Source organism: Rhea americana, unplaced genomic scaffold (genome assembly GCF_003343005.1).
Source record: "Rhea americana isolate MKP2758 unplaced genomic scaffold, rheAme1 scaffold_215, whole genome shotgun sequence".
Classification (NCBI taxonomy): Eukaryota; Metazoa; Chordata; class Aves; order Rheiformes; family Rheidae; genus Rhea; species Rhea americana.
The window spans coordinates 1288258-1309852 of record NW_028186305.1 but is presented as its reverse complement, the minus strand read 5'-3'; the positions used below and the strand labels follow the sequence as shown (position 1 = coordinate 1309852).

The 21595-nt window shown below is 57.7% G+C and overlaps 2 protein-coding genes across 3 annotated transcripts in view; one reads left to right on the top strand and one right to left on the bottom strand.

The window, feature by feature from the left end:
• The window catches only part of LOC146595837 (CYFIP-related Rac1 interactor A-like), a 4417-nt gene extending 3889 nt beyond the window's left edge, over positions 1–528 (top strand). For both annotated transcript variants that reach the window (XM_085305120.1, XM_085305121.1), the window contains one exon: positions 16–528. In XM_085305120.1, coding sequence (XP_085161246.1) covers positions 16–78 — 63 coding nt within the window. In that variant the 3' untranslated portion in view covers positions 79–528. The remainder of the gene's footprint in view (positions 1–15) is intronic.
• Positions 529–5538: 5010 nt separating this feature from the next.
• On the bottom strand, positions 5539–21589 carry TRIT1 (tRNA isopentenyltransferase 1). The gene is made up of 11 exons (XM_085305085.1): positions 21550–21589; positions 15700–15840; positions 14959–15057; positions 14533–14681; positions 13449–13591; positions 13053–13164; positions 12473–12585; positions 11250–11327; positions 9125–9234; positions 8658–8775; positions 5539–6180 (listed from the first exon to the last, which is right to left on the bottom strand). The coding sequence occupies exons 1-11, from the start codon at positions 21553–21555 to the stop codon at positions 6041–6043; spliced, it is 1209 nt and encodes a 402-aa protein (XP_085161211.1). The 5' UTR covers positions 21556–21589; the 3' UTR covers positions 5539–6040.
• Between the last annotated feature and the right edge of the window lie 6 nt (positions 21590–21595).

Here is a 21595-nt window from a genome sequence, read left to right as displayed (position 1 = left end):
GGCTCCGCGCGCAGGTACACCACGCGGCACCTCCACGACGACACCACGTCCAAGCAGATCCGGGCCCTGCTGCAGTGAGCGCCGCGTCGCCGCGACCGCGCCGCTCGTCTCGTGCGGACGGAAAAGGGACGTCGAGAAATACACGGGAATACAAAATAGTAATAATAATAATAATAGTAATAGTCAAAGCGAATGGCGTCACCCCGGCCGGGGCGGTGGGGGGTGCTGGGGCCGGGCAGGATGGAGCCCGGGGCAGGGAGGCTGCCAGTGGTTTCCGGAGGGATACGGCGGTCCAGGACCACGCTGCCGTTGGGGCCCCCTCCGCCCCAGAGGACGGGACCCCCCTGGGGAGCCGGGGAGGGGGCAGGCGGCGCCCCCRGCCCGGCCGCTGCGGATACGGGCTCTGGAGCCGAGTGTCCAACGGCGGCGGCGGCGGAGGAAGAACCATCTCCGCAGATCTGCACGGACTTTGGTGGAAACAGCTCAGTCTCACCCGGCAGATTTTTAATATAAGCAATTAAATCTCCACTCACCTGTTCTTCTGTACGTTTTTCCCCCCCCCCCTCGCCGGTGTGAAAAAAAACAGCATTTAACCTGCTCGAGGCTGGAGCGGGGGCCGTCTCTGACGCCCCCATCCTGCGCTGCACCGGCCACAGGCACCCAGATCCCCAAGGCCAGCCCTCTGGTGACACCCCCACCCGTGACACCCCGCACCCGTGACACCCCCGTTCCCGTCCCCCACCTGCGACACTCCAGGCCCCATCCCAGGAACCAGGTCCGGCCCCCAGGGTCCGGGATGCTGGCGCCACCTCCCCCCCCTCCCCGGGATGCTGGCTCTCCCCAGCGGCTGCAAACTGGGGTGACTGGGAGGCTGCTGGAGGCGAGGGCCGGGCCCGGTGGCTTTGCCGGCAGGTGGCCCTGTGACACCGTGACAACGTGGCCGTGGTGCCAGCGCCGCAGCCACGGTGGGGGCCAGGCGGCCTCGGCCCCCTCCGGCGCGGGGGGGAAGCCGGAGCGCGGGTGCCCCGGACCGCGGCGCCCGGCGGGGTCCCCCGGCGCAGGCGGCTGCGCCCGGCCCTGCCGCCACCGTCCCCCCACCACCACCGCACCGAGGGACCCCCCGGCAGGACCCCCGGGAAGGGGCCCCGCTCCAGCGCCCCCGGCTCTCCCCACCGCCGCCGAGTCCCCGGGGGTCTGGGCCGGCCCCCGACGGCGGCACGGGGTGGGGGGGGGGTTCGGACGCCCTCGCTGCAGCACCGCGGCCCGGAGCAGCCGGTGGTGCCCGCGTGCACCCGGACTGGGGCTCCCGAAATTCCCGGGCCGCTGCGGGCGTCGAGCCAGGGCGGCCRCGCGCCAGCCCGTGTCGCAACGCCAACCGTCAGCAGCCGCCGGCCGCGGGCGGCCCCGGGGGAAGCGCGGGCTGCGGCTCGGCCGCCCGGCGCTCCGCGGCGGTTTCGCCCGAAGGGGGGAAGTTGGCACCTGGCGGAGGATTCGGAGCGGGCTGGACGCCTGCCCGGGCTGCCGCCCGGGGCCAGCGCGCCAAAGGCCTGCCCGCGCGCGGGAGCCCACCGAACCTCTGCCAAAAGCAGCTCCTGGCCCCGAAACGCTCTGCCGGCGCCAGCCGCCCCCCCGGCGCGGGATGCCCGGCACGAGCCGCAGCCCTCCCCTCTCCCGCCAGGAGGGCACAGCTTGCACAAAACGAGGGAAAAAGCCTGKTTTTTTTTGGCAGGAGAGCAGGCAGCCCCCAGCCCTTCCAGCGCAAACGCTGCCTGCGGCTGGGCACGGGGATAAATCAGTGCATYTCGCTCCTGGCGCCCGCCGCACCGGCCGCCCCCGTGGCGGCTCCCGGCCCGCGTTGCTGGGCCGGGGCAGAGCAAAGCCAGCCCCCTGCGTGCGCCGAGCTCTCCCTACATCCCACCCGGTCGTGGCCGGTGGCAGCAGGGAGGCCAGCGACCGAGCGCCGGGCGGGCTCGGTGCGGCGCGGGGCTCGGCCGTGGGAGCCCGGCTCTGCCCGGCCCCAGCCCCGGCGCGCTCACCGCGGGGCCGCGCAGCGCACGCGGGCAGTTGCACAACGCCGGCCAACAGCTCTTTTTATTTTTAGGCTCTTGCAACACAGCTTCCCTGCAGCCTCCCCTCGCATCCCGGCACCGCGGAGGCACCGAGCCGGGTCGCAGCACCCCGAGCGCTCTGCCCTGCTCCCCACCCGCTTCCTTCGCCCGCCGCAGCCAGGGCGGCATCCAAAACGCTCCCTGCAGAGCCCACGCAAACCCCGAGAGCCGCTTCCCGGCGGCTTTGGCGGGAGGGTGAACTACAGCTGCCCCAGTAACTCCTCCAGGTCCTCCGCAGCACAAAGATCCAGCCTGGGAAGTAAAGATCAGGCCAGGACGCAGCCTGGACGCGGCTAATCCCCAGCAGCGCTGGGTTTGCTCGCAGCAGCTGCCGGGCGCCTGCAGGAGCTGTCGCCCCCGGGTGACACTGTCCCCCAGACGGTCCCCAGCCCGGCCGAGGCTGCCCAGGTCAGGCACCGGCCCCTGCGGCGTGGGAACTCRGCGAGCGGGGCGGGAAGGGCCGGGGAGAGGGCGGCCGCCGCGGCCTCTGATGGGAATTAAAGACCTGGAGCAGGGGGCCGCACTCGTGTCGTGGGCTTTGCACCGGGATTTGCACCAGGAGCCGTTTAACCCCCCCAGCAACCGTGCAACCTCCCAGAGGCACGAGGTCAAGAGCCACAGGGGAAGGATCAGCTTTTACCCTTAAATCCGAGCTGGACAGCACCGGACACAGCAGGAATGGCCCCGACTCCCGTGGGCACCGAGGGGCACAAGGAGTCAAGCAACATGCCCRGGGCCAGGGAGCAAAACGGGTGGCAGAGCTGGGATCGGCGGCAATAGAGCCCGGTGCCCTGAAACGCGGGCCCGGAGCAGAGGGGGGCCGGGATTTCCTCGTGCAGGCTGGCCGCAGAGCGGAGGCACCTGCCCTGCCGCAACTGCTCCACACCAGATGAGCGAGAAGCTTGCTGCAGAGCATCTCACGGCCAAACCACACTGAGAAAACAGAACCGAAAGGGCAGGAGAAAAGCAGCAAGCGCAGGTCCTCAAACATCACGGAGAGGCAATATACCTGAGACAGCAAAGCAGCTTTGGCTGCCGGAGTCAAAGAGCTCTGGAGCCGCGAGCTGCAGAGCGGGGAGATCCAGCAGCCCAGCGCAGCCAACCCGACCCTCGCGCAGGCAGCGTGGYTGGGCCGGGCTCACCGCGGGGCCACACGAGAGCCCACGGAGCCGACGGCGCTGGGGAAGCGATGGGGGCGCAGACGGGATGGTGCTCGCTTCTTCCACCCCTTCGCCTTGTGAAGCTCTCCAGCCTCGATGCCCAGCCAGGCCAGGGCCAGCGTGGCGGGGACTTGAACTGACGGAGAGCCAAGCCAAGCCAGGCCTGTGCTGTTTTCTAATCCCAGCGTAATTAATGACCTTATCTTTGGCCAAAGCTATTTAGATTAAGTGGCTGGTGTGATGGGCTCGGTGGCTGCGGCTGCACAGATGGAAGAACTACGTTTGTCTGGGGATTAGCGGAGGGCAGATGGAGCGAAGTGCCATTCCTCATCCCCAGACCACTCGGCACTGGCAGCAGCCTGAAACCCGAGACCACAACTTTCTCAGGGATTCGTGGCCGGAGCAGGAGCTGTTTCGCATTGTCTGCCCYTTCTGCGGGAGGCAGGGCCCGGAGCAGGGAGCTGAACAACGCCAAGGGAGAGCTGCCTCCCGTCCCCGTGCCAGGAACCGGCGCAGCCCTTGCAAGGAGCTTGGTAACAGTCCCCGAGTTGAGCCCTCTGAACAGCAGAGGTAAAACAGGCACCAGCTTCTTTCCTGGAGAGCAGCTTGTCACCGATGCCTTGTGTCCGCATCCACAGATCTCACCTGGCAGAGAAAGAAAACTCACCTGCTTCTTGCCACTCAGCGTCCGGCAGGATCAGATCATGCCTCCATCTTCCTCTTCCCAGGCCGGCCACAGGATGGGTGAGCAAGCGCGACGGACCCACACTCTCCTGGGATACCCGGGAGCTGCTACCCCCGAAGCAACGCGTGGTGCTGGGCAGCACAGAGGGGGAGACCGCGGGCCCAGCTCTGCCTGCGGCACAGCGTCCGCTCCTACACAGGACTGGCAGACTAGCAGCTATTGTGGTAGAGGAACAACACTTATCTGCAGGGATAACAAAGTTCATATTAAACCGATTAGGGATATTAAATCCATTTCTAACAGTATGGTCATCTGACTGGACTGAGACCAGATAATCCCACCCGTCGTTCACGGAGCTGCCTTCGTGATGCCAGCCGGTGCTGGGGAGGTAGGAGCGCTGTACATCTCGCACTGCTGCATCTGCTCAGAGAGCAARCACAGACCCGGATGCACCAAGTCTGCAATGCAACTCCAGTCTATCCACCCTGCTGCCTGGAGCCTGGGCTCAAAGCATCCACATCACATCTCAGGAAACCATGCTCATCACATCTGCGGCAAACGGGACTTCACACGCAGCCTCAGCCACCCAGACTACAAGAACGAGGTTTCACACCGCCTCCCTCAACGTGGTCCCTTTGCAGCATGCTCCAGAGATGGGCAGAGCCATAACAAGCAGATCTGGGCTCAGAAAGAGGTTCAGGCGGCACTGCAGACAGACCCAGCAACACAACCATGGTGCCCAGCATTTCAAAGACGAGGCACAGCTCTGCCCTGTGCTGCCAGAGAAAAGCAAGGCCAAATTCCCAATTCTTCCCTGCTTATCTCCTTCAGCCTGAGCCTCCAGCTCACCCCTCACCCTATCAAACCACCCAAAGGAGCTGCCTGATGGAGCATTACAGAAACAATTCAACACTGAGGAACACAAACCCGAGGTTTAATCTAATCCCCACTGGAGTCTGCATCTCCAGAGCCTGCGATGGCAGATCTGCACACTCCTCTCCTCGCAGGCTGAGCCCTCGGAGACATCTCTCACCACATGGAAATTCCCAAGCATTGTGCTTGCCACTCCAAAGCCCTCCCAGGAGGAACAGTCTTGATTGCACTTGCCAGGAGAATCCCAGATGCCCTGGAAAAGGCGCTCCTGGCTTTCACCTGGAGCCAYACACCAAAGAACAAGGTGGTGCAGACAGCACTCCTGTCCTCCAGGAACAAAGCTGAGCTGTATCGCTGCCTTGCAGACGCGCAGCACACGGAATTTGCTGCTCAGCAACTCCATTTCAAATGCTGGACAGTTCCCACTGCCAAACCACAGTGTAAACCCCCGGGAATTCAGCTTTAACTAGGACAGGCTCATCTGTTGCAAACTTGATGAGATCATATCCAAGTTCCTGTTTAACAGGTGCCAGCTCTTTCTGCACCTGCCATGTGCATATGGATCTGCCTGCCTCCAACAAGCCAACATCAGCTCAGCTCCCTCAGAAGCTGCAGAAAAGGTGACTGGAGGAAGGGACCAAACCTGGACATCCTACCCTGGGACCAAAGCAGGAAAGCTGGGCCAGCTGGAATTAGAGAGCAAACCAAAATCTGCAGTTTTTAATGGGGAGAGGTACCCACAAAAATCTTGCAATTTTATTTCCATATAAAAGAAAAAAAAACTCTCCACAATAAAGGCAGCACAAACTCATTCAGCTCCTGAGCTGCATTCCCAGCCAAGCTGGAGGAGTGCAGAGTATTCCTGTCTCTGAGAACGGCACGTTCACATGCCAGCAGGATAGACTCAGCCATTCTAAGGATAATGCCGTGTCTCTGGCGGGGATTAATGCTTGGCATGGCAGGATGCTCCTCACAGTCTTGCCCCGGGGCCCAACCCTTTTCTAGGCAGGGCTGGAGAACTATGGGAACATGGCAGGATGAGGCCACGTGAAGAGGATCTGCYGCAGCCAACGGCCTTTGGTCGTCACTTACACACCTGCCTCATCCCGAACAAATGACTCGGCTTGTTCAGTTCAAGGCCACCCAGGACTAGACGGTTTCTCGCCGTACAGGTGGAAGTGCTGCTACTCCCCTTCACCAGCTGGTTTGTAGGCCTATGGCAAAGGCAAGCTGCTGTCCTCTCTCAAGGTCTCTGCMCCACCGCTGTCCCCCTTGGTCTCTGCAGTGCAGCTGGCAGACTCCAGTTTCCGTCTCTTCTTCAGATGGTGCAGATGGGATTTGGATCGTGTGTGAGCTGGARGAAAAGGCAAACAGAGCATTTAATTCTGAGGAACTTGGAGAAAGAAACACTTGAGCCAACCCACCCCGTGGCAGTGCAGAGCACCCTCAGTTCCCATTCTCCCACGTGAGGCCATTCCCACAGARGACTGAACTCCCAAGCCCTGCACAGGCTGTTTCGCAGACCCACTTCTGCTAGGCCAAACCATCGGGGCTCAGAAGAGAACAACCCTTTCAAGCTTTCTCCTGACCAGGGGAAGGACAGCGCCCAAACACTCAGGAGAGGCAAAAATCTGGATGTTATCCRCAGACAACTTCAGATTGTCAGGTCTTGTCTCTTCCAGCGTGTTTGTTCCTAACCAAGACACAACCGCTGGGGARGAGAGCAGAAAGGAAAGTGCTACCAAACAGGCAGCACACTGCAGGATACGAGTGAGGTTGTGCAACTCCCTGCCACCCCGTGGAGCACTGTCAGGATCATCTGTAAGCCTAGACGCCTGCACTATAATGCTGGCGATATCTTGCACATCTACAGAGGCGATAGGGATGGAGCCTGGAGCACAGTTATGCTTTTGCATAACTCCAGGGAAAGGCTCCCAGCTACGAGAGCACTTCTGCAGGATTCTGACTGGAACAGAGGCAGGATCCCAGGGATGCAATATAGTTGGCACTTCAACTTAAACTGACATATTGGGGCAACAAGAGATGAATTTCTGTTTAAAAACACATAGTTAAGGGCAGTAAAACCTCCTACGTTGACAGTATTATCTGCGTAGAAGGTGCTTTGTCCAACCAGACCAATCTATCATCTTAGCAGGGCGGTTTTGCTATTTCCAAAAGATCAGAGCAGCAATTACAGGAGCAAACTTTTCAAGCAGAGCCTTAATTAAATGGGGGTGTGGGCTTGTTGAATCAAGGCCCTTAGGTGTTTTCCAGTCATCTTTTTTTCTGCCTAAGGATGAAATTACATACAAAGCTGCTGCTTTATCACACTGCTGTAGGGTCACCCTTGGCTTGAAATAAAGTCTCACCTCTTATAATTTGTTGAAAGCAATACTAAAGCTTACTGTGGCTTGAAGAAGGACTGACTTCTGCTAGTGTCTGAGGAGATTGCTGTCCATACAAAGCGTAAAATTAGATAAAATTTAAAACTCTTCCACAGTCAGTGGGGTACTCAGAAGCAGGTCCCAGAACTACTTGATTTAAGAAAACAGACCAGACTGCAGATTGACTCAGCTCCCACTACTGTTTCACTTCCCTTTGAGCTTTTTACATTTTGCAGTTAAAAGTAGTACTCCATTTTGAGCCATTTTTTCCCTACCATGTGGGGATTTGAGTCAAATTCAGCTGGATGCAGAGAACATATAGCTTGGTCTAGAGTCAGAGAAGTTTTAACATCTATCAGGATTTGGGACATCCTGAGAGGACATGTAGCTGTAATTGTAGCTTTTGAGGGTATCTTGAAGAGTTCTCACTCAGCCATGAAACTTTCTGTACCTAGAAGAAGGGCTTGGACACTGTTAACTTGCAGAGTCCTCTAATTATGGAATAGGTAAAGTTCCTTCAAAGCACCTCCACATTAGCTCAGTAGAAGTAATAATTCTCACTAAAGTAATAATTACATTTACAAACTGATCTCACTGTGCTTCCTACTTGAAGCTAACTTCCATCTTTACATTTTCAGCAGCTCCCTGGATCAGTAAAAATAAATGACCCATTCAAATCTGATGACCTGCATACTACTTTGCTTTGCTTTGTCTCTGCATATATTGCATTTGGGCAACACGTGGAGATTTACCAGTTCTGCTTCTCAACTACTTTTTGTTTCTGTTTGTCAGCACCAGTCTCACAGCATAGATGAATTCACTAAGTTAATCTGATACCAACTGAGCTCTTTTAAAATCTATTGAAAACAGAAAAATCCTTTCTATTACCACTACAGCTAGAAACACTTTGGGGTTTGTTTTATTCTTTTTTTTTTTTTTTTTTTTTGAAAAACACAAAAAGAATGAAGTGTTGGAGCAAAGCTGAGCCATTAAAAACATTAAGAAACTTTCATTTTAAACAACAAAATTTTTAGTAGGAACAAATTTGTTCTGTCCCGTTTGACAAAATACCTAAAGTGCACAAAAGGACCRGCAACCCAGACTGATGGGGGGCAGCTCGGCGGTTTCACGCTACGTACGGATCCCCACGTCCAGCGTGACGGCAGAGCGCGGCAGAGCGCTCACCGCGTGCCGGGGAGCGGGAGGAGCCCRACAGACGGCTGCTGTGGCACGGCTCCGGCACCCCCTCTGGGCCTGCAAACGGCTGCTTGCATACGCGGGCTGTTAACAACCCACGATCACGCGCTGAGGGTCACCCGGCCAAGCGGAGACAGCCAAGGAAGCTGCTCCGCTCCGCAGAGCCGCCTCGCTCCGCTGCCTGGGCGTAGCTGTRGCTGCCGGGCCCAAGCCTCCCCGGTTTGCTCCTTCTCACCTTGCCGGATCCTACCTGCCCACTCCCGGTCCCCAATGATGACTCTGTCGCAGAGCTCACAGACGCGATGACTCCGTTTGTTCTCGTTTACGTCGTACTCCATCTTTATGGGCTCTGCTGGGGGCTCTCGTCCCTGCAGATTAAACGATGCCTCAAATCAGTTGCTATTACTCGCTCTGGCTGTGTTCGCTTCTGTAGGGTTTGGGCTGTGAATTTTCCGTACCAGGTACTAAATCTAGCAGATCAGAAGCTATAGTTTTACCATGCAAGACAAGTGGAGTACTGGGTATTAGGGGAAATTCTCAGCTTAGAGATTACATCTCACTGCCACTGCAGAGAAAGTAAATTAGATCCAAGGCTAGACATGCGCAGGGACAGTTCCCTTCACAGGAGAGACCAAGCTCCCAGTTACGGGGTCTGGACACTGCTGAGTAACAGGCTTCTCAGCCATGGCTTACATGTTAATTCTGGTTATCCAATACCTGGATGAAGCTCTCCACAATCTCTAGAGCYGGTTTCAGCACATCCTCCTCCCACTTCAAGAGATCAGACACTTCCAAGCCGTACACGGGGGGCACATTGGGCCCAGGGCCTAGAGAGAACCCAAAAAAGAAAAAAGGTAAATCACTGTCAGAATTCCCCTTAGCAAGCCACGTCCCGGCACCCAAAGCAGTCTGGCAGCAGGGTCCTCCGTGGGGGCCGCGCTGTGACCGGGGCGATCTGCACTGCCCGTATCTGCTCGCTCTTTGGCATTCAGAAGCAAATGGCAACTGACTTTTTAGGGCCAAGACAACCAGAGACCTTGGCTTGGGGGGCATCACCTTTGCAAACAGCAAGAACACCAAAGACCTAAAGCTAGTGCCTTTGTGGCTGTTTGTATTTAGGACAGCAGTACAAAACCATCCTCACCGGGATCCCATCACAACYGCAAACACTTCCTCCCTGCCGTGGTCCAGAGGAGGCCGCAGAAGACCAAAAGCGAGATCCAGGCACAAAGCCGCCACACACGAGGAAGCGCACGCTTGGAGCCTGGAGCAGGARTCTGCTGGTGCAGGTTCCCGCTCAGCCACTCCGTTCAGAGCTGCAATTGCTCGTGCAACCGCTTGTGCAGGGGACAACACACTCAGCTCACAGCAGCAGGCACCACTTCACTTGCACCCTGACAACGGGTTGTTTCAGAACCAGCGCTCCAGCGCGAGGGTGCGAGGTGCTCGCCGAGGCCCAGCCAGGGTAGGACAGCTGCAATCACAGAGCATCTACTCCCTTTGGTGATGGCGCTGCCTGGCCGCAGCTCACCTGCCGGGAGACATCGGGCACGCGGCCCCGCTCGGACAAAGCCATCAAAGGCTGCCGCGCGCGAGTCTCCAGCAGGTGCTGCCTTTTATTGCCATAACCACAAACAAGCTCCCGGCAGGGCTGATCTGAAGCACACCTGCCACCAGAAAGGTGAGCCAGAGCCACCAAGCACACGGCTCCAGGCAAGCTCTTGCACCCAGTTCAAAGCCTGTCTTTTGACTCGAGTTTCTCCTTGCCTTTTTTTTTGTTTTGCCCCTACCAAGCACCTTTCAACAAGTGCCCGGCTCCCAGCTGCTGCTCCTGGCCCTGCTCCAAGGCTGAGGATGGGATGGGGAAGTCCTGCTGGCTTCCAGCCACCGCGGCGAACAAGACCCAGGCTAGGAGCAGCCAATGGGCTCCTGCTCCTAATCCGGAGGGCAGCTGTCAACTGGGCTCTTTGCCCTGCACAGGGAGCATGTGCGGATGCATGGGGAGAGGGTCTGTGCCCCCTTCCCAAGCTCCTCAGGAGCCATCAGCACGACGGCTGTAGGGACATCGCAGCCAGCACCACCCACCACCGTATAGACACAGGGCTGAGCATTTGCCTGCTTTGCTCTGCTGGAGTATCAGCTGTCCGGGAGCCAGTCTGGCTGGGAGGGGAAGATCTTCCCGGGAAAGACAACTAGGAGGTTCAGGGGAAACAGTCAGAAGAACCAGCTTTTCTGAGCAACTGGGCAGACAGCCCATTGCCACAGGCTGCTGGCAAGATGAGCATGGACAGCACTGGGGGGAGCTGTCTCAGGAGAGCTGAACAGCTACGCTGCAACTGGGAAGGAATCAGAGCAAGGTCCCATGGTGGGACCACAGGGGACCAAGTGCTGGCAGCCCCTGGAGGAATAAGACACCTGCACAGCCAAGGCAGCATGAGCCAGCAGGAAGAATTTGGGCAGGATCCTCTGTCTTGGGAAGGTTCTTTCCTGTGCAGGGCCAGGGGCTTCCCAGGATGTGGCTTTGGTGACTGACCTTGGGCACGCTCTGTGGCAGGGAGGCACCTACTCACCCAACTGCAATTGGAGCTGGCCCCTCTGGCTGAGGAGCTGCCAGGGGCACCGTCCCCCAGCGCCTGCACGGCCGTTACCCCCCTGGGAGACAACAGAGCTGCCTGCCCTCAATCAGACAAGATTTGCACCCCCCACACAAATGTACACTGCCCCAAAGGTAAAGGGCCACCAGTCTCCTCTCTCAAGCCAGGAGCAGGGGATACTCAGAAGCGGCTGAGAAGAGATGCGAGAGAAGAGGGACGGCAAAGTGGGGTGGAAGCACAGGACTCACGTCTCAGGAAGCGGTTTCGGACCCATTTGTTCTGCCTCCGGGCATATCTCTTGGTTACTTGTTTCAGTGCCTGGATCCCTTTGAAACAGAAGGTGTAAAGAAAAGAGGGGTCAGCTCAACTCTGCAAGCTGAGCTCAGTGCAGAGAGTAGGAAGAGCCTGTGAGCTCCAGGAGGGGATCACCAAGCCAAAAGTTTGCCCTGGATTGTATAAGGCTCACTCAATGTAAGTATTTCTGCTGCCAGTTTGGAGGTCTCCAAGCCAGCAGTGAAAAGTGGTAATCATAACTAAGCAGCTGAGCTCTGCCAAACAGACTGGAGGGGCAGAGCAGAAGGGCAAGACAAGGTGTCCCAAATGCCTCAGAATGAGCGCTGGGGGGAAAGAGCCTCACACCTATGCCCCAGCAGTGTTTAGCAGGTCATACAGTCTGTTCAGGGGCTGCACTGCTCTCTTAACACCTAACTTGAGCTGTTCTCAGTGCAAACAGAACCCAAGACTCCTTGTTGTATCCACAGTGGGCCCAGAGAAGGGTTTACTAGAGTRCAGCCTTTCAATATTTAGCACAAGACTTATCGTACCCCTCCATAATCTTTTTTTTTTTTTTTAGTAGACACAACAAGCCCCTTCTGCACCAGACTTGTTTTTGAGCCTTTTATCATTTCCGTGGTTGCTTCAGCTTCCATCTCAGCTTTGTACTGAACTCTACTTGCCACAGTCCGACTGCTTGGGACCTCCGCTGTGCGGAGAGAAGCACAGCACCCTTCTCCTTGCTCTAACAGGCATCATCTCTGTCCAGACACTCCAGAATGACACCTGAACCAGGAAGTATTTCACTACTGACTTCCTTAAACTGTGATCCGCTAAATTCCCAGATCCTTTCCCATGATTGTGCTGCTGAACCAGATGCTCTCCTAGCTCCATTTCATTCCGTCTTTCTGTTCTCAAAGCATTGAAAACCTAACTGGGATTTCCCAAGGATGTTCCAGACCTGCCATCTCCTCCATCACCCAAGTCATCAGTGGATCATCTCCAGATACCATCTAAAAAGGAGTCTCTATGCCCTGGCCTGGCAGAGGTAGAAGATGCACCAAGAAAGGTACAGCTCAACCCCAAGAAGACCTGTCCCAGCTTYGAGCTTGGTTTAAACCATCACACAGTGTCACTTGGAGCTGCAAGGGGCAAGCTGGGCCTGAGAGATGTAGGGCATGCAGGATGCTCTTCCTACCTTTTTGCAGCAGCAGGGCACTGGTCTCAGGTGTGCAGTTCCCCTCGTTGACAAGGTACTCATGGAACTCCTTGAAGCCAATGGACTGAAAGATGCCATGCTGGTAATCCTGGCTAGAGAACAAGACCACAGACAGAGGTCAAAGCCGTCTCCTATAGAAGAACGCCAGGAGACCACAACCCTCCCCACAATAGCCAAGATCTCTGGGTCTCACCCAGCACGACTCCTCCCCCTGCCCACAACTGACACAAGCCCAACAGAGCTGGAGAGCAGGCAGTGCTAGACACAAGCAGGAAGCCAGCCCAGTGCCCTCAGCAATGGCCCACACCAGCTTTGCTATGCAAACACCAGGCAGCACCAAGTCATTTTTACTGAGGGAAAATACCCATGTGCAGAAGCATGCTGGGAACAACAGCTCTGTGAGAGACCAGGAGCATCCCCCAGCTCTGGACCAGGATCTCATTAAGGTCTGCRCAAAATTAATTCACTGCTGAGGCCCAGGCAGGGCAAGTTGGTCAGAGCCCTGCATTTGTCTGGCAGGTGGGACTGGGAGCAAAAAGGGAGCTGGCTTCTCACCTACCGGTTCTCAGCCACCTTTTCCTGATTGTAGCGCCGGTGGAAATCCCGCAGCTCCTCTAGCAGTCCTGCAGCCAGCATGTCATCCACCCGCTTCTCCAGCCGCTGATCCAGAGCTGGGAGGAGGAGGGCAGGACATGTTCAGCTGCTCAGAGCCATGCTTTCAGGAGGCCCAGAGCTGGACAAGGTGCCAGAATGTGGGTCTGCACTCCTGACCTCCCAGTCCACCTGGRGAAGGCACAGCTCAGCAAATGAGGAGTGCGAGCCCTCCGTCATACCCCTGATGGCAAAGGAATTGCAGCCCAGTTCAGAGAAGAGGCTGGGGCAGGAGCCAGCAGTCAGCCCTGACCCCACATCGTCCCTCTCAGCCAGCCAGGGGCTGCACAAAGCCCACTCTCACCTGCCTGCTCTGCATGAAGCCACAAGATGCAGGAATGTGGGTATTTCAGGGGCCCACCCAGGGGTCCCCCACCTTCTTCCTCCTGCTGCCGGTGCAAGATTTCACTATGGGGGATCCCCGTCTCTTCAAATACTTGGAGGCTCCTGTAAGCAGAGAGAGATAAAGCTCAGAGGCTGGGTGAGCATGAGCTTTTCCACCTCCTCGGTAGCCCTGGGGGCTCCAGCAAAGGGAACCACAGACATTTGCTATGATCCAACCCTCTCATGTCAGGGGAGGGCAGGTTTCTGCCCCTTCCCGTGCCTGGCATCCTGAGCACACCCAGGTCCTGGGGTGCTCCTGCACACCGCAGTGCACACCAATAGCTCCCAAGGAGCCCAGAGCACAGCCACCCACTTGTGCCTAGCATCGGGACAAGCCCYGCGGGGGACGGGCTCCTAGCTCCAACCCTGCCCTTTCCAGCCAAGYGGGGCTGCAGGGAAGGGGCCAGCGCTGCTCGGGGTGGAGGAGGCTGCAAAGGGTCACTGCCAATTCAGCCCAGCCCAGGCAGGGAGGGAGGTGGAGAAAGAGGTGTGGTGTGCCCAGCCCTCCATCCCCCCTGCACCGTGCGAATGCGGTGGGCGGCACTCGGCTCCCCCTGGGCCAGGGCTTGGCTGGGATGGGCCCACCAAGGTAGCAAGCCTGGTCTTGCTGCCGTGCTGTTCCCACAGAGCTCAGGTATGTTACTCAGCCAGCACGGCAGCCTGAACTTTAAATAGCTCCAGATGAAACCCTGCTGCTGGGGCACCGCAGCTGGAGCCAGCCCTGCTGCACACAGGCCAGCAGCAATGCACTGGCCTGGACCCCAAAGGCTCATCAAGGGCAGTCCAAACTGGGACTTTTGTGTGGCCAAAGACCTCAGGGCTCCAGAGAGCTTTCCCAATGCCCCCTGCAGTGCTCCAGGGGCCCCCAAACACCTTGATAAGAAGCTAAGGCACACACCTGGGGTGGGAGGGYCCATCCTGCCATGCTCACATGTGATTCCTTGGGATGGGAAGACAGGGTGCTGGCAGGCTGTGGCACCCCGTTCCCTGCATGCTGGGCTCACCTGGCCACTTTGCGCTTGTCGTGGGGGTGCAGCTTGGCCGCCATCTCGGGGTCCACCTGGCTCAGGCGGCGATGGAGCTCGATCCCGTCCATCTGTTCCAGCTCCACTTTCCTGTCGGTGACAGGGCCAGGAGCCGCACTGTCCTTCTCCTACGGGCACAAGGCAGCCCCAAGTCAAGCCACCGATCTGCCTGCGGGCCAGCGCAAGCAGGACGATCCCCCAGACCCGCGTGGTCCCTGCGAGCAGCCYAGGGCTTTCCTAAGGGCTGCCACAGAGAGTCTCCAGCCCGATCCTCGAGGGATCTGGTCCACTCAGGCAGCAGGTAGTGCAGCGTGCCCTTGCCCCGCTCAAGGGCAGGGAGTACTGTGCCTTGTCGCAAGAGCACGGGACCCCTCCCCAGAGCAACGCGCAGCCCCGCAACGCTACCTTGGTGTTGACAAGGACCTTCCAGAGCAAGGCCTCGATGTAGTAGTTGGTTCCTCCCACAACAATCGGGATCTTGTCTCGGGCAAAGATATCTTCAATGTGCCACAGTCAGGGAGCGTAAGCGGAGATGCACAGGGGGGCAGAGGGCCGCAGGGAGCAGCAGCCCAGGGCCCTGCTGTACCACAGCAGCCTCGTGCCCGTGGGACCTGCTCCCACATACTCCATCCCAGAGCAGAGGCTGCAACAACCTCTCCCCAGGCCTGTTACTGCTGCCTTACAGCTTCGTTGCATCCATGTAGCCCCTTGACAGCATCAGCCTCACTGCAGGGAGCAAGCTCCTACCTGCAGACCCATCCTGCCACTAGTCAGGGTCCCTCTCCCCTGCCCCAAGGAGTCAGTGAGGCTGCGGACAGAGTTATAGGTCCTCTCCCATCTCTCACCACCCTCTCCTACCTGCGCCAGCATCAGGGTTCAGGGCTACACCTACGCACTGCCAGGGAGGGCAATATCCAGCTCAGCACTGTTGCCATGTAGCAGGGATCTCCCCTGGCCACCGCCGAGGAGGGGTTGCTTAGGGCACTGCCTCAGCGTAAGGAGCTCAAAGTCCCTCTCGCCAGCATTATCCTCTGAAAACTGGCATTAGCAAGGCTGATGCAAACACAGATCTTCCTTGCAGGCCTGGCTGTGGAGGAGGGCAGTCTGCGTCTGCTTGGCCAGCCAGTCCGCAGCGTGAAAGGATATCAGAGCCACGGCTTTGTCTCTGAAATCCACCACCGTGTAGTTAGAGACGAGGGGATCCACAAAGCTGATCATGTGGTGCCTGCACAGTCGCTGCTCCTGGGGAGACACCTTGTTCGTGATGATGTCCAAGCCCTTGTACACCTGGGGAAAGGGAAGAGCCCATCGTTCACCTCTCTGTGCACATCGCACAAAATCCCCACGACCTCCCCTCCTCCCCCTGCGCACAACCACTGCCAGCCGCGATCAGTCCCCCGGGCCCTCGCAAGGGGAGACAAACCACTCGCAGCTGCCTGCCTGGTCTTACACGACCCCGCAGAGCCAGTGACGAAAAGGTGCCCGACTGACCCAGCAATCMGGGAGCGGTGTCAGAGCCCGGTCAGAGTAACCAGCCAAGCCCAGCTCCGAAGTTCAGTGCTTGGAAACACCAAGCACCGCTGCCTCYGAGCCGCAGGCTCCTTATCTGCTGCGGCGGCAGCTAAAAGTTCAGGTGCGCCTCTCTCCAAACGCTGATCACTGGCACGGCACAAAGTCTTGTTTGGGGACAAGGATCGCTGCTTCTGCGGCACGCAGAGATCTCCGTGTACAGCACGGCACCTGACTCCGCAGAGTCTCCTGAACATGCAAATGCTCTTAGCTCAGGCACACACGAAAAGCCTGGCTTTCACCTGCTTCCTGCTCCCAGCGGGCCGCATACAGAGAGGAGGGAAACACATCAGTTCAGGGCGGTGTCCCCAGGGAGAAAAGAGGCACCATCTCCTCCTTGCAGAACCACCAGGGACCCCAGGGGCAGGAAAGGCTCTTTAGGAGCTTCAGTAGCTCCCAAGCGTGGGGCTGGTGTCTGACAGGCATTTTAAGTCACCAGCAGTGAAAGACATACCCCTTCACCTTCCTTGCTCCTGGCCTCCTGCACAMCAGGCAAACACTGCTGAGACAGTGCAGTGAACCACATCTGGAAATAGCCGAGCAAAGCAAATTTGGTGAGAAACAAACAAATAAAATCACCAAGAGCTCCAAAATCTAAGGAGAGGAGCTGGTACGAAGCAGCAGTTACACGCTGCTGGGCTGCACCATCTGCCAAGGGAGGCAGGAGACACTGGCAGGAGTGACCAGCAGCATCTCGTTGCTTTGAGATGTGGCATCTCCTGGCCTCTGAGTGGCTGCCAGTGTCTTTAACATTGATTTGGGGATATATAAACTGGGAGAGCAGCCCTGAGAGACGCTGACAGTCAGCTAGATAGTTAAAAGTGGAACGGAAGGAAAACCCACCCCAAACCAACCCTTCGGGAGCATTCTTGGTAAACAGCCAAGGCAACCTGTGATCTCAACGGCACACGTCTGAGTCACAGCCCAAATCCACCCTCTGGGCTGCACAAAGCAGCAGTAACTGCCCGGCCCTCAGACCCACGCAGTGCAAAAGCAAGCCGCCTTGGCGAGGGGTGCCCCCGGGCCCTGGCACCGCACTGCGAGCCCGGGACGCGCCTGGCAGCCTGCGCCRAGCGGCAGCTGCAGCCTGCTCTGCAGAGCTGCAAACAAGCACGGATCAGAGCCGGGGCCTGYGCCCCGGCCGGCCCCGCGGTCCTGGTAGCCGGCACGTGGTCGTGGTGGGGCACATAAAGCCTTTCTGTCCAGAAAGTCCAGCACTGCACCGTGCCAAGGACTAAACACCCTCCGTGCCAGGCAGTGGCTAAGGCTCTGCTTCATGCCGAGGGCGCAGGGAGGATGCGGTCAGCTCTCAGCAGCCCCCTGCTTGGAGCAGTCTCTCAGCCTKGGGCAAACTGGCCTCCTGAGAGAAGCAACTGGAAATGGCTGTAATAATTTCCTCCTCCATCACCCAGAAATCCATCCCAGCCCCAGACTTCCAGAAACAAGTTTCCCCTCAATCCCCTCTGAGAAACTGCCAAGCCTCCAGCTGCAACGCGGTCTCCATCCACCGCCTCCCCTGGCCCCAGACAGAAGAAGGGCAAGGTGACACAGAGGTGACTCGTGGGCAGAGAGTGGCAGCAAGGGACGACGCAAGGTTACTGGAGCAGGGAAGCCCAATCCCGCTTGGAGCAGTCATGCGAGCTGCTCGGGCAGCTGAACCAGCTGCAGCCCGGCAAACACTCCCTTTCTTGCCTGCTTCTGCCCTTCCACTTGCTGCTCTGAAGGCGAGCGCCAGCCTCTGCTCCCGGATCCCTCCTCCGTGGGGACAGCCCAGCCTGGGGGCAGGAAGCAAGGGGGGAGCAGGAGGGCAACCAAATGTTCTTCCTTTCTGCCCTGCAGAAATCCAGCTGGCTCCAGGGGATGGAGCAGACAGAAGGAGAGGCCCGAGAGGCAGCTCTTTGCCAGCGTGCCCTGGGGCTGCCGGCAGCCCACTGATCACCTCCCATCAGCCGCCGGAGCGCAGCCAGCCCAGGCTGACTACCGCCATTCAACGCAGGTCTCCAGTAGACACCAAAATCCTGATCCAAAGCATTTGAATCGAGCGAGCTTTGGCTCGGCGCCTTCCATCCCCCGGCAAGGGCCATCCCAGCCCTTCAGCTCCTCCGACTCCCACTCGTCTGCCTGAAATCGCGGCCGACACACACTGTTAACGGGAAGGCTCGGAGGCGGCCAGGAGCTCCCGGCGCCCTGCTCGGGCAAAAGCTGGGATTTACGGTTCGCACTCAAATCCCCCAAGGTTCTCCAGAGATTAAACACTGAGAGCTTCCCTAAATATCTGGAAACAAGAGGAGGAGGAACACGGTGTCAGCGTGGGGGCTGGCGGGAACAAAGGCAGCCTTTTACCCACCCGCAGCACCGAGCAGGGCAGGATCCCAGCAGCTGGCTGTCGGCAGGGCCTCGCACCGAGACGGCCTCCCCGCGCTCCCTGCTATTTTCGGCAAGCGGCTCAGATAAGCCTTTGTTGCTTTCTAAGGCCCCAAAACAGATTAGCAGCAGCCTGGAGCAGCAGGCCTCCGAGACACCAAATACAAGCTGAGGACTAAAGATACTTAGCCTTGACAGAGTCCTCCCACCTCGCCACTGAAAGGACCAGGCAGGTCAGTCCTAGACCTCAGAGCAGCACCCTTTCCCCTTTTCCAGGGTAGGGAAACCAAGGCAGGAGGCACAAACACCAGCAACCCTCAGAAAACAGCATAGGTGACGATTCTCAGCGCAAGCTTTGGCTCTTCCCAGACCCTCGCTCTGCCACGCACAATCCTGGAGAAGTCGCTTAGTCCCTCTGTTCCTCATCTGAACTGCAGGGGTAAAGGCACTTTCCTTCCCATGAGTATTGAACATGACATGCGAAGACGTATGGGGACCCCAGGCGTAGCCAAGCTACTCACAGCTGCCAAGAGTAAGAGAATTTCAGAGGGAGGAAGGACTCTAACGAAGCTAGGATGAAAGAAACAGAAGATCCACCACTTCTCTATTCTCTGCCCCTAGAAAGATGCCAGTGCAGCCTTTGCCAAAGCCTTTCAGACATCCTCAAGACTTCATTGCTGCTTCAAAACACAAAATCCAGAAGAGACAGTGCGATGAAGAAGGGGTGAGACCCTCCAGCAAGCTGCACTGGGACTGCCATGCTCTCGCCACCACACTAGGAACGAAGCAGGGACCAGCTGTACCCGGGCTGGGTTCTCAGCGGAAATGACTTACTCCTAAAGCAAACTCGCTGGGATGACAAATGGCAACAGAAAGGACAAAAATTAAGAAGCCGCCAGATTAACCAGAGCTCCTGAGCTTGGAGAGGGAGCGGTTAGGTCTGTAATTTGACCACAGCGACCCACAGCCATGACGAAAACACTTAGGAGATAGAGGGACGTCTGTGCGCGGGGACAGGTGGGCTCGGGGCTGCCCGGCCCCCTCTCACGCCTGGCCGCAGCTCAAGCAGCTGCCTAAAACAGTGCCAGCGTTTGTCAGACCTTTGCGGAGCCCGGGCAGGGCGCAGCCATGAATGCACAGAGGGGGCTCAGGGCGACGTGGTCACAGGCAGCTGTCAGGGCAGAATGAGCAACGGGATTTTTGTTGTTTTACAGGCTGGAAATATTCCCCTCTGCAACCTAAAGCAGATACGCCCTGCAACTTTTCCATAAGGACGCTGGAGCCAGCTCTGCATGCAAGAGAGGCAACGCAGAGACATATCCCACCGGCACAAAGCGGCAAGAAGGGAGACCCAGTTTGCTGCTGYGACCGCCTGAGCAGGGCACGGGGGTTAGTGGAGTGCGGAGGGGGCGGCGCTGGCTGTGCCGTTTGAAGCTGTGCCTTCAGGCGGCCCCGGACCGGGGAGAGGCAGGGCTCCGCCGGCCCCGAGAGGCCGTGCTGAAAGCACGCTGCATTACGGGATAAAAGTGCCGGAGCTGCTCGGCTGCCGCTCCGCAGTCACGCTAGAACGAGATTAAAAGGAAAGGAGGACAAGAGCCGCTCGTGCCCGGATGCCATTGGACGCCTGCAGCCACAATTCGCTGAGCAGCCACATTCCCATAGTGGGAGCCGAACCAACCAGAGCACAAAATATAGACTTCAAAACATCCATCAGCCTGGAAAAAAAAAAAAAAGTCTACAGCGTGCCAGGCAGCTCTGGCCCCATCCGCAGAACTTGGGATGCGGCAAGAGCCTCAAGTTCATGATTGACCACTGAGGTCCACAGTCCAGTTATTAACTCCCGCTGCAGGCTGAGCCCACGCTCGCTCCCAGACCCAAGAGTTTCACCATTTGGCATTACACAAATAGGCACAAAGTCAAACAAGAGCTTTGGGGTTTGCTTAGATCAAGAAGATTAGTATTAGTAGGGCTGTGCCTGCCAAGCCACGCTCAGAGAAATTCCTAACACAGACACTACGGCAGAGAAACTCACCTTGGAAATTTAACCGCACCTGTGCGACAGCTACCCTAGCGCAGACGGGGCTCTGGCTCCAGCGAGAACCACCATTACCTCCTTTCCCCAGCACACAGGCCCAGTCCAAGCTTGGGAACGGCCACTCAGGGGGACGCAGCAGCCCCTCGTTAGGGAGCGAGCCTCGTTTCCCGAAAGCACCGGTCGGCAGGAAGGCGGTTCACGTGACCCACTGAGACAGACGGCCAGGAGGGCGGATAGCCGGATTTAGTAAACTTAGCTCAGACCTCCAACTCTTATTCCCCAAGAGTTCAAGTAAAATGAAAAAAAAAAACACTCATACAAATAAAAGCTTTCCTACTGTTTGTTTTAAATTCAGGACAGGGAATTCTAACCTAACCCTCTAAACACAAATATCCCAGTACAGGAAACCAGCAGGTGGAAGCAGGAAAGATCCACTGTGAACAGCACAAAGTGCAGAGGCAGCAGTGTTGGCAGAAAATCCTTTTCTAAAAGGCATAATAAAAACGTTAAAAGTTAAACCTGATGGAAAGTTCATGCGTTGGACAAAAGGAACAGTGAAAGTGCTGCTTAAGAAAGAAAATACCTTGCTAGAACAGTAACAAAATCCCGGCAGCAGCCCAAATCTACCTCTTGTGATAAAAYGCTTGTGGCTGAAAGCAATTAGGACCAAAGACACGCGGCTGGCTTCAGCGGTGTTTACTGACCCTGACTGCGAACGGACATCCTCAGCAGCGGCACTTGTAAYGAGAGATGAGAGCGCAGGGAGCATCGCTGGCAAGCAGCTAACGTTATTTTTAATGCTCTTTCCTGCGTTTTGCCACTGCCCGGCGCGTCCCCCGGCCTGCTCCTGCTGCCTCGGCGGAGCCGCAACTCCCCGGGCTCGGTTTTCCTCCCCCCAAACAGCAACAACAACAACAACAAAAGGGAAAAAAAGGGGGGAAAAAGGAAACAACCGAGGGGATCTGTGCGGCGGGGGCGGTGTGAGGAGGCCGCCGCCGCCGCCGCCGCCGCGCCGGGCCCGGGCCTACCTGCATGGAGTCGGCGCTCACGATCTCGCCGCCCAGGCGCCGCCCC